This window comes from Cervus elaphus, chromosome 11, assembly GCF_910594005.1.
Source record: "Cervus elaphus chromosome 11, mCerEla1.1, whole genome shotgun sequence".
Taxonomy (NCBI): domain Eukaryota; kingdom Metazoa; phylum Chordata; class Mammalia; order Artiodactyla; family Cervidae; genus Cervus; species Cervus elaphus.
The window spans coordinates 30,937,079-30,949,607 of record NC_057825.1 but is presented as its reverse complement, the minus strand read 5'-3'; the positions used below and the strand labels follow the sequence as shown (position 1 = coordinate 30,949,607).

At 41.0% G+C, this 12,529-nt stretch overlaps 1 protein-coding gene across 5 annotated transcripts in view; it reads left to right on the top strand.

Annotated features, from left to right (window-relative positions):
* Positions 1–12,529, top strand: part of ATAD2B (ATPase family AAA domain containing 2B) — a 132,535-nt gene that overhangs the window by 6,452 nt on the left and 113,554 nt on the right. For 3 of the 5 annotated variants that reach the window (XM_043917273.1, XM_043917272.1, XM_043917271.1), the window contains exon 1: positions 3,572–4,153. The exons of 1 other annotated variant lie outside the window; for it this stretch is intronic. In XM_043917273.1, coding sequence (XP_043773208.1) covers positions 3,938–4,153 — 216 coding nt within the window. In that variant the 5' untranslated portion in view covers positions 3,572–3,937. Of the gene's footprint in view, positions 1–3,571; positions 4,154–12,529 lie in introns of those variants that run through there. One more of the 5 variants, XM_043917270.1, reaches the window with a different exon arrangement.

The window sequence follows — 12,529 nt, the reverse complement described above, 5'->3', positions numbered from 1 at the left end:
TTTTTCCCCCTCTCATTCTTAGTGTAGGTCTTGGGCAAGACAGTTCTTGCAGCTTCCTGGAGAATAGTGATAGGAAGGCTGGTTGATTTCTTTTCTCTTTTTCTTTTTTCACTATGCTGGAGCTTCATTGTGGTATGGACTTCTCTAGTTTTATTGTGAGGACTACAGAGTGCTTGGGCTCAGTACTTGAGACCCAGGGCTTAGTTGCCACTCAGCATGTGGGATCTTATTTCCCTAAGTAGGGATCAAACCTGTGTCCCCTGCTCTGGAAGTTGGATTCTTAATCACTAGACCACCAGGGAAGTTCTGGTTGGTTTATTTCTAATTCACCCTTCTCAGATATATCCTTTTTGTACCAGGATTTTGCAAGGTCCATTAGATTCTGTAACTTAAGCAGGTTCTGGACTTTGTCTTCTGTCTCTTCTATCTTCCGTAGGCAGAGAAAAATAGATCAAGTTCACTGGAGTTGAGCAAATGTACTGAAAGTGAAAGCTGTCTTTACAGCTTTGTTTGCTTGTCTGGGTTCCTCTTGTGACTTAGTTTTTGGTCTGAGTATTCTTTAGCATCTTGCCAGCTCATATAGTTTAAAGTAAGGCTTAAAAAATGATTTTACTTGATTTTTCAGTTATTTTCTCTATATTGTGTAAAACAAGCAACTCTTTCATATCTTCTTCAAACTTTCATTTTTTGGGGTCCATTTTTTCTTTCTTCATTTTGGGTTCAGGATGCATCTCAGAAGTCATCACTTGTCAGCTTTCTCTAAACTCTGCTTGAATTAGAGGTTTCTGCCTTATTATTTCTAATCACATTGTTCAGCAGCTTACTGGTTCCTTGCCTGTCTCTGTTCCCTTCTTGTCTGTGAGTTCTTTGAGGGCCAGAACTATATTGTTAATAAAAACAACAACAACAACAACAACAAACAACCCTCCATGTTTCCGGGTCTGACAGAGTATCTGACACCAGTTAGGGTTCGAATAAACAGTAAATGGTATGTGCTAAGTCGCTTCAGTTGTGTCTGACTCTGTGTGACCCTATGGGCTGTAGCTTACCAGGCTCCTCTGTCCGTGGGATTCTCCAGGAAAGAATACGGGAGTGGATTGCCATGCCTTCCTCCAGGGGATCTTCCTGACCCAGAGATTGAATCCATGTCTCTTATGTCTCCTGCATTGGCAGGCAGGTTCTTTACCACTAGCACCACCTGGGAAGCCCAGTAAAGGTACTGTTTTACAGAACTACTGGAAAAACCATAGCTTTGACTATATGGACCTTTGTTGGCAAAGTGACGTCTCTGCTTTTTAATATGCTGTTTAAGTTTGTCATAGCTTTTCTTCCAATGAGTGTCTTTATATGCCTTTTACTGTCTGATTTAAGGAGTTAAGCATTAAGTTTCTTGAAGGAAGGACTGTTTAATGGTCAAATATATTTAGTATTTAACATAGTAATGAAAGTGAAAGTGAAAGTCACTCAGTCGTGTCTGACTTTGTGACCCCATGGACTATACAGTCCATGAAATTCTCCAGGCCAGAATACTGGAGTGGGTAGCCTTCCCCTTCTCCAGGGGATCTTCCCAACCCAGGGATCAAACACAGGTCTCCCTTATTGCAGGCAGATTCTTTACCAGCTGAGGCACAAGAGAAACCCAACACATTAATAGGTGTTAGTAAATTTTGTTTGTGAAAGGAATGGGTCACTGAAGATAGTTAATAAGCTTATGAAGTTATGTTACTGTTACAAAGCTAGGCAAGTGTCCTCACTTGAGACTGTATCCACTGGTAGGCTGTAGCTGTACACATTTGTTACTTCTAGCAAAAAACAAGTAGTTTTTTTTTTCTTCCTAGTAGCACTTAGTTGCTTTAACTTCATTTGAAACAATTTTGTTAGATTGTATCATGACAGCTGTCACAATAGCATGTATTAAAAAAACAAACTTACAAAATTGGTAATTTTTGTGTAGCCAATATTGAAGATGGAAGGAAAAAGGCAACATTGTTAGCATTTTTTTTGATGTTCTCTAGCTAAGCTGTGTCTGACTCTGTGACCCCATGGACTGCAGCTCCCCAGTCTTCCTTGTCCTTCACTAACTTCCAGCATTTCTTCTAACTCATGTCCATTGTATTAGTTATCCCATCCAACCATCTCATCCTCTGTTGCTCCCTTTCCTCCTGCCCTCAGTCTTTCCCAGCATCTGGGTCTTTTCCAATGAGTCGACTCTTCACATCAGGTGGCCAGAGTATTGGAGCTTCAGCTTCAGCACCAGTCTTTCCAATGAATATTCAGGGTTGATTTCCTTTAGGATTGACTGGTTTGATCTAGGTTGTGGTAACTCAAATAACAATCTGACTTTCTCAGTTTAGGACTACACAAATACAGAAGCAAGTCCTTTGCCTGCTAATTTGCATACCATACACCTTTTCAGGATACTTTGAATAATAAAGCCAGATTCTTTCTGGAGGAAATGAAACTGTTTATTTTGTTCAATGATCTTATAGCTAGTTGACCCAGGAAAACTGAAATCTTGTATTATGAGGTCTCCATACCCAAGAAGCGGGTTTTAAATAGTGGGTGAAGTGTTCTGGGGAGGGTGTGGTATGCAAATTAGTGTAAGAGGGACTTGTCTGCTTTCCTGGAATCTGTACTGCTTCTCCAACAGAAAAACCATTTCCATCCCCAATGCATTATACAGTTTTGTTGAACAATTAGTAGCTTGGATGGCTGGAATTCTCTAATTTTGTTGCAGCTTGTTGATTTTTACAAGACTCTTCTCGAGTCTTCAATTTTTATAGGTGAGGCAATTTTTGGAAATGAATATAATTCTTATTTACAGAATAGCTTTTCATGTTGTGTCCCTTAATCTTTTTCTGTGAAAGTTAAATGGCACATTTTGTATCTTTGTGTTCAGCTTTTTGTATTTTTAATTCTTGCCCGGGCAGAAAACAGTGGAAGCTCTTAGAAGAATTCATTCTTCGTGGACTCCGCCTTAGGTCTGGCTAACGTTACAGAAAACGACAGTGCCTTGCTTTGTTTAAAGACGCAGGATTCTAGCGTTAGTTCTTTCTTAAGCTTAACCATGTGCCAGATACGACACAGATCTGTTTTTATCACAATTATCATTCACATTTTTGTAGTCCTGAAAAGTACGACTCAAGTTCAATGTCTTGCCTTGGGGTCCCTGGGATTCCCACTCAGGTCACCACGCCCTCGTCTTCACCGGTCCCCCTCTATCCTCGGCCTTTGCCAGTCCTTTCTGGCTCCATTCAGGGCACCTGGGGGTGATGATGGGCATGCTGGGGTAGCCAGGCCTGGCCGGGTATGAAGGTTCCACGACCGACTCCAGCGCGCTAACTCGTTCCGAGCATATTCTGGTTTTTCTCATCCTCACTTCCTCGGCGGCCGGCCAGACCTGGAAATCATAGAGCTAACAGCCCAGAGCGTCCCTTCCGTGGCAGCCGAGCGCTGACAGCGCGCCGCTGGGAGGGGCCTACTGGAGGGGCGGGGGAAGAGGAGGGAAAAGCCGGCAAGAGAAGGGCTGGCCGGCCTTGCAGCGCCCCGCAGCGGCCAGGCCGGAAGCGGTCTCGTCGGCCCTGCGGCGCTGGAGCCCTGACGCACGGAGCTCGAGAGCGAGAACGGGAGAGAAAGGGGCAGAAATGGCGGCTCCGCTCGGCTCCCGCTGAGGAGGGCGAAGCCGGCAGAGAGTCTGAGCCGTCGGCCCGGAGCATCGCTCCCGTCTCCCGCTACCTGTCTTCGCACGCCGACTTCTCTTCCTCTGCCCTGCTCTCGCCTGTCTTCGTCTGCGCTCCTCTGAGTCTGGTTCGGCTTGTCTTTCCCGGCCCGGCTCCACTGGCCCTGACTGCCCGGCCAGCGGGCCGGCCTTCCTTGGGTCTCCCCGGCGCGGCGGGCTCCGCGGGCGCGGCGTGGACCCCGTCCTCCTGGCTGGACCATGGTGAACACCCGGAAGAGCTCTCTGCGCCTTCTCGGATCTAAGTCGCCTGGGCCTGGGCCTGGGCCTGGGGCCGGAGTAGAGCCCGGGGCGACCGGAGGCAGCAGCCATTTCATCTCCTCTCGGACCCGCTCCTCCAAGACCCGTGCTGCCAGCTGCCCCGCCGCCAAGGCCGGGGGAAGCGGCGGCGCCGGCGTCGCTCTGGATGAGGCCCGGGTAAGAGCGCGGCGGCCCGAGTCCGGAGGCTGGCAGGTTGGCCCGGCCGCCGGGGCTTTGTCTGGCCGGGTCGGGGCAGGAAGCCTCCGGTGGGGACCGCTCGGGCGGCTGGAGACCTGGTCTGCGGGTGCGGTGGAGGGTGGCAGCCGGCTAGGTAGGGCCGCGACAGCTCTGCTGGCCGCGCTCTTTTGTGTGAAGAACGGGACTTGAGTCCAGGGTGAGGGTTATTGCGGGGGGGTGGGGGTGGTGTTTGTCTTTTCGGGGACATCAGAACAGCCTGCTTTCTGTGTCCTTGTCCGGCCTGAGAGAGGAATTCTAGGGGAGCACGAGCGAGGGGCCAGAGTCCCCGTTTGGAAGGGCTGGAGAGGAGAAGTGAAAGTTTTCTGCGGTGTCAAACCCTTCTTGTGAAGTGTGTCAGCTCCTGCCGGTGTCTAACTCCAGCTTACTCTCAAACTGTTTGGGGGTGGTTCAAGTTGGTGAGGAAGTGAGCGGAGAGCTCCAGTTGGCAGCCAGGCAGGGATGCTGAAAAAAGTTTGTAGCTGCTCTGACAGCAACTTTAAAAACAAAATCAACACTATCGCCTCTCCAGGCAGGAGCGATCAAACGTGATGTCTGGAATCAGCCAGCCCGCTAACCAGGGTTCTGGAAGGGACTCGGTAGAGTTTTCTAGTAGAGCCTTAAGGTCGCAAAAGGGGCACGTCTAAAGAAACATGTCGAATATTACTAGTAGTAGGCACTATCATCTCCAAATTGTTTCGTTTCTTGGATGTCTCCGTCTGGGTAATACGAATAGTTTATAAAAGGTGAGTTAACACCGCCGTTGTCCCATTACTGCGAAAGTGACATTTGAAGAACACCGGTGATGATTTAGTTTTTTTTTTTTTTTTTAAAGTGGTAGATACCGAAATTTATTACAAGGTGAAGCTCTAAGCTAGCACATATGTTTTATCACTTTAAAGGAATCGATAAGGTTGTGTTATGAGATTTGTTATGAATTTAGAAAAGAGTGTGTTGCTTCTGTCTAGAGAGAGGCTAATTTTCTAAGAGCAATTTGACTGGACATTGTTCATTTAAAATAACTCCTTTAAATCCACACCATTTTGTTATTCTTAGGGGAGGAAAGCAACATTTTCTATCAGGGTTTATAAGATTATGTTTCTGTATGCTTTTTCTCTGTATCTCATACAGTTCTGACACTAATCAGAATGAACTAAGGCAAATACAATAGACACATTTTACTTTACTTTTCTGAAATGTGTTGTATCTTTGAAAATATGTTTGGCCTTTGCTTTGCTAAAAATCTGGGAAATATTTTTAAAATTGCCCTATCAGTAGACTATTTTGGGTCTTACAGCTCTCTTAGGTTGAAATAAGAAAGTTAAGTCTGAAAGTTGTGCATACTATTCAGAATAATTATTCTGAAAACTCTACTTTCTGTCGAAATTATTCCAAACACATAAAAGCTTACTGACTTTCTGAAGCTAACATCTATTTTAAAATAAAAGGAAGATAGGTTTTCCCTGTACCCTTAAGTACAAATAAAATATTTAGAGTGTAAGCATTTAATTGTATCATGCTATGAATGCCTTGTCTACTAGAGCAGTGTCTCAATCTGAAGCAATTAGCTCATCTGTCACTGATCATTTTGTGGTTCCATTTTTGAATTCATGGATATTATGCTGTCCTTACCCCCCTGAGGAATGAGGTGAGGTAATTTGTCAAGCAGCTGTTATGGAGATGTTAAAAGGCAAGGAATCAATAATCTAACGTGGAAATGAACATGTGGTAGCTTTTAAGTTGCTAGAAGAATGAAAGATGTTAGAGCTCTTTCCAGAGAGATACTAATGAAACTGTTTCAAAGATCCTTTCAAAATGGCTTAAAAAGACCATGAACAACAGGCCAATGAATATTTACTATGAAATATTTTTTTTTCTGCTTTAAGAAGATTTGTATTCTGATCCGAGTAGATGATGGAATGATCTAATTGCTTTCGCTGGGAAATTTAGGATATTTACTAATCCTGTATTGTGATTGGTCCTTTAGAAGAGGGTAAATTATAATTCTAAATTTAAGTTTATAGACTGTATATTTATGAAGCATGCAGTATATTTCTTTGCTGTATTTTTCTGAAATGGGTTGATTTGAGTTTGGTAAGCTCTTCCTTTCAAGTTTTTTTCTGTTGCAAGAATTTAGCATTCCTGACTCACCCTTTCTGGTGTACTTAAAAGGCACCCTCTATGTCTGTGTGTCTTAGATATTTGGTAATATCTATAAAGACTTATTTGGTGGAAAGTGGGGTTGCTTGTGCTGTTGCTTTAGGAGACATTTTTGTAGTAAGAGATGTATTCCTCTTGATATGAAATGAAGTGATTCCCCCTTTTCTATTTTTGTGTGATGTTCTTCACTTTACAGGTGATGCTGATTTCACCTCTGCCCCCACCCCATCTGTTCTCTCTCATTTTAGACTATTTGATCCACTGTGTCTAGAGACATTTTATTTGCTCTAAAAAGCCTTAGGACCATGAGCTGTCATAGCTTTGCCTTTTCCCCAAGTGTGTGTAGGGTGGTGAAATAAAGATGATACATACTGTAGGTTATTGGAATAATTTTTTTGTGCCTACACTATTTTAATGTCAAGTTGACTTGTACTCTGCAGTTTCTTGTGTAATAATTTCTCCTGTATACTTGGCTTTGTTTAGCATGTGTAAAACTTGACCTCTTTGAGGTCAGTTAATTAGCACTTATTTACTAAGGGTCACTTGCAGCAAACTCATGCTGTAGTCAGAGTTGGAAAGCAGTTTTTAAAAAATATTTCAACTCCTTTGTTTTTTAAATCTCTTTTAGGCCTGTTTGTCGATACTTTTGGCTTGTCATTAGCTTTTTGTGCTTTTTGAATCTTAGTTGAGAGAATCAAAATACATATCTTGAGTAACTATAGGTAAATCTGCTTGATTTTTATTTTTTTAGGAAAAAACCTCTCAGGCCTTCTTTAATAGGCTCTTTCATCATTCTGTACTTTTTCTTTTCCAACATTCATTTATTTGCAAGTGTAATAGAAGCTGCATGGTGGAAGTTGAGGGTTAAACCTGGAAAAGAAGTCTGAGAGGGAAATATAACCATATATATAACTCTCAGGTAAGTAGAGAAATATACAAGTTCCTCAGAGTAGAGCAAATTTTTCCTTATGTCAAATTCATATGGAGCACCATATAGGTGGCATTGTGTAATGTTGTAAAACAATTTCCCCTGTCACAGTTTTGAACTAAAAGCAGCTATAAAGTTCATAGGCTTATATCCAGGATTGAACTGAAAATGAAACTTAAAAAAGATTCATTTGTTGGCCATTTCTGTAGTCCAGATATATAGACTTGCAGTTTTTTAGGTCATGGATGAAATTTACACTTGTAGAAGTGAATGCATACTAGTTCTTCAAGTCATTTTCCTTGGCAGATAATCTTTTTAACCATCCTTGGATACATCCTTGATTGCATGTCTTCTAAATACTGATTATGGGTAAATCTGTAACCTCTGAAAGCTCAGTGGGACAGGTGGTAGGATTAACATTTGTTATAAGAAGTAAGGAGCCCAACCAGTGTCTGCACCTGAATGGGGAGTGATCCTGTCTCTTTAAGGTTCCACATTAGGAAAGTGCCGCATTATTTTGAGTTATGTATTTGGCCTTTTATTTTTGGACACATAATGAGGTTTCATTTGTGTATGCTCCTGAGTGGTTTCTTGATATTTGGGTTTTTGATCTTGTACTAGGAATGTTTTATGTTTCTGTTATGTGTCTGCTCTGGGGGAGAATTCTGTGAAAAATGAGTCATTGAGTAAAAAACATACAGAATTTTCGGTAAAAAGTTCTATGGAAGTACAAAGGTAGGGGGAAAACTGTATGTAAAATGTGCTAACTTTATTTAAGTACGCATTAGACAATTTTTAGAGAGGCAAGTGTTGTATGTGGCTTATGTCAAACAATAGAAAAGCTATGTTAAAATTAATAGGTTGTGACTTGTTTTAGCTTATAGATACTTTGAGTATATGCTGTAAGATTCTAAACTTCAGATGCTTTTGAGCTGTAAGTATTTTGGCATGAGATTTTTTTTTAAAAGATTTTTAAAATTTTCATTTTTAGGTTGTTTAATCTGTAGGTAGAATATACACCTTTGGTTAAAGTCTTTGTTTCCTAGACTCTTCTCTTAGAGTAGTCTATAAACTCCCTGGGACCAGGCACTATATTTCACTTTCCTCACAACTGCTGTATTCCCAGGGCCTAGTATGTCATCTGACATATAGAAGATGCTTAATAAATACTTGTTAAATGAGTGAATGAATAACATAATAAGTAACCAATCTAGTGGGTGAAAATTGTGAGGATTGAACTCTGAGAATAGAGGGTAAATAAAACACAGTCCCTGCCTTCATGGCTCTAAGTATGCATGTGGAAGATACATGAGAAATTGTTAACAGAATAAATCAATTCAAGGTAGGGGCCAGATGACATGGATTCTCAGCATGCTAAGAGTTCTAATCCTTTACTCACTGAATGTTTTGAGTGGAACTCTTTGATGTTCTTTGAGGATAGAGATTGTGCTGTTCACACCTATATCCTGAGTGCCTGCAACAGTGCCTTCCAGATGTAGTGCTCAATAGTCTCCTCTTCGCCCCTCTCCACCACTTAGGTTGCAGGATCTCAGTTTCCTGACCAGGGATTGAACCTGGGTCACTGCAATGAAAGCACTAAGTCCTAACTCCTGGACTGCCAGTAAAGAGTTTTTGAAAGAATGAATGGAAAGTAGCTTCATTTGAAATTATTTTCATTTTGATGGTCTTCAGTTTTGCTGTATCTACATGTTGCAATTTGCCCAACAATTTGGCCCATTTGGGGGTATTCTAATAAGAAGGAGAGGAGTAAACTAAGGTTTACTTAGCATCTCATACCAGGTGTTGAATGCTGTCTTATTCAACCCCTGCAATAACCCCATGAGGCAGGTGATGGTATACTTATTTTACAGCTGAGGAAATTGAATTGCTGATGAGGTTAAGTGGCCTGTAGAAAGCCAAATAGGCATTAGTAGTAGGGTAATATTTAAGTCTAGTTGTCTTTTACATGTCTGTTTCTTACTGTCTCATCTGTATTTATCACTACTGTTTGATGCTGTTCATTCAGTTTTCACAAATATCTGAAAAAGTGAAGAAGGCTGCCATTGTACAGTCAGAAAATACTGTATATAGGCAGATTTTTACTAGACTATCTGGAGTAGTAGTGTTTAGTATTGAGATTAGAAGAATGAACAGTAGCCTATGGGGAGATGAAATACAAGACAGTGATTTTTTTCAGTAATTGCTTGCTGCCTGATTTTCAGGGGGTGTGTGTAGGGAGAGGAGCAGGCATATAATGTGAAGATAATATTTTGGCAATATTTTTGTTTCCTACTATTCTAAAGATGGTTTGGGAAAAAAATCCCTATAAAAAGAGTAAGTCTGGGGACTTGTGATATGTGAAAGTTGTACCATAAAGAAGGCTGAGTGCCAAAGAATTGATGCTTTTGAACTGTGAAAGTGAAGTCGCTCAGCCATGTCTGACTCTTTGTGACCCCATGGACTGTAACCCACCAGGTTCCTCTGTCCAAGGGATATCCCAGGCAAGAATACTGGAGTGGGTTGCCATTTCCTTCTCCAGGAGATCTTCCCAACTGAGGGATTGAACCTGGGTCTCACACATTGTAGACACTTTACCGTCTGAGCCACCAGGCTAGTCCAATTGAACTGTAGTGCTGGAGAAGACTCTTGAGAGTCCCTAGGACTGCAAGGAGATCAAACCAATCAATCCTAAAGGAAATCAACCCTGAATATTCATTGGAAAGTCTGATGCTGAAGCTCCAATACTTTGGGCACCTAATGTGAAGAGCTGACTCCCTGGAAAAGACGGTGATGCTGGGAAAGATTGAAGGCAGGAGAAGGGGGCGACAGAAGATGAGACGGTTAGATGGCATCTCCGACTCAATGGACATGAGTTCACTGTCTAGGAGATAGTGAAGGACAGGGAAGCCTGGCATGCCATAGTCCATGGTGTCGCAAAGAGTCAGACACAGCTTGGCAACTGAACAACAACAATTTGAGTAAATAAGACTCGGTGCTTCTTGTTGCAGACCTTTGTTGAGCATTTTGGTATCTCTGTTAAGTGGCTCACTTGTCAGGCACCTTGAAGTTGCTTGATGAAAGTTAATTTCCCTTATAGCTTACTAACATCCTTTATCTAAAGTATACTTCACTGCTCACATTTAGGGTGGGTGTTGCAGTTGTATACTTGATTGTGCAAATTAAGGGAATCCAATTTTAAAAAATAAAGTCAAGCCCCAGCACACTGTACCTTCTTAATCAGTGTCACATTGTAATAATTTAAAATATGTATATAGAAACAGGGGAAACTTCTTTGAGAGATGTGTACAAACATAAGAGAAACTGGTGCAGGGTAGTTTCTGTATGAAAATTTTGGAAGTATTTTAAATGAATTAAAAAATGTAACTTAATTTTCATGTTTTAGTTTTTACTCTTCTAATTAAGTCTCCAAGTTTATTAGATGGGAGAATTGAGAAATGATAGTTGCCTAAGGCCATATGATTTTAAAAGCAACAGTTCAACTGGAAACGGAAGTTTCTTTCTTTAATTTTTAGTATCTATTGAGTGACTTGATGTGCCAGACACTGAAGGTAAAGGAGCACACAAAACTCTCTACCTCAGCTCTTAGACAAAATATTTATTTCAAGTCATGAAATCAGTATTTCAAATAATATGGAAATGTGCAGAAAAAAATTAAAGGACTTTCCCCACTCCCATGATTCCTCTAGTTCATTCTTCCCAGGAATAACCACTGTTAAAGCTGGTATATATCTTTCCAGACCATTGCACATGTAAGTATGAGTTATTTATATGTTTGTGTATATATTTATATATCTGTATCTATATATCTATCTCTATCTCTGTCTGTATCTATTTGACTGTGCCACATGACTTGTGGGACCTTAGTTTCCTGACCCAGGGATTGAACCCTTTGTCCCCTGCAGTGAAAGCATGGAGTTCTAACCACTGGATCAACAGGGAATTCCCTGTATGTGTAAACTTTTAGCAGAAATGGAATCATACCTTATATACTGCTTATAATTATTTTTTCTCTTTAACTATGTATCATGTACATTCTTTCATATCTGTCCTTCTTGCTAGCTTTCTAACATTTTGTTGTATCTTTACACCTCACTTCTTTAATTTTTCCCTGTTGATACACAGTTAGGTTTTCTCCATGTTTTTAATATTATAAATAATGTCACATAATTTTAGGCAAAGTGGAAATATTGAGTCAGAGGTATATTATACTTTAAACTTTTATAGTTTTTTCCAAATTGTTCTATAAATAGGCTAAATAAATTTGCACCCTACTCCCCAAAAGTCCTCCGCACTTGTTTTTGTACCTTATACTGGCTGATGAAAGGAGTTAGGGGTTAAGTTTCTTAAAGGGTAGACTGTTTAATCATCAAGTATATTTAGTATCTAACACAGTAATAGATGTTAGTAAATTTTGTTTGTGGAAGGAATGGGTCACTGAAGATAATAAACTTAGGAAGTTATGTTAATACTACAAAGCCAAGCAAATATCCTTACTTGAGACTGTATCCACTGTTAGGCTGTAATTGTACACATATGTTACTTTTAGTGGTTGGCCAAATTGTTTTTTTCTTAGTAACACTTAGTTATCTTTAACTCCATTTGAAACAATTTTGTTAGATTGTAGTGTGACAAGTGTCACATCAGCTGTACCTTAAAGAAAAAGCTTACTAAATTGGTGAATTTTTGTGTAGCTATTTTAATATTGAAGTTGAAAGGAAAAAAGCGGCATTTTCGGCAATTGTTGCTGTGGTTTAGTTGCTAAGTCAAGTCCGACCCTTTGCAATCCCATGGACTGCAACACACCAGGCTTCCCTGTCCCCTTCACTATTTCCTGGAGTTTGCTCAGAGTCATGTCCTTTGAGTCAGTGATGCCATCTAACCGTCTCATCCTCTGTTGCCCTCTTCTGCTCTTGCCCTCAGTCTTTTCTAGCATTAGGGTGTTTTCCAGTGAGTTGGCTCTTTGCATCAGGTGGCTAAAGTATTGGAGCTTCAGCTTCAGTGTCAGTCCTTTCGATGAATTTATTCAGGGTTGATTTCCTTTAAGATTGACTGGTTTGATCTCCTTGCAGTCCAAGGGACTCTCAAGAGTGTTCCCTGGCACCGCAGTTTGAGAGCATCAATTCTTCCATGCTCAGCCTTCCTGATGGTCTAACTCTCACATCTGTACATGACTACTGGAAAAACCATAGCTTTGACTATATGGACCTTAG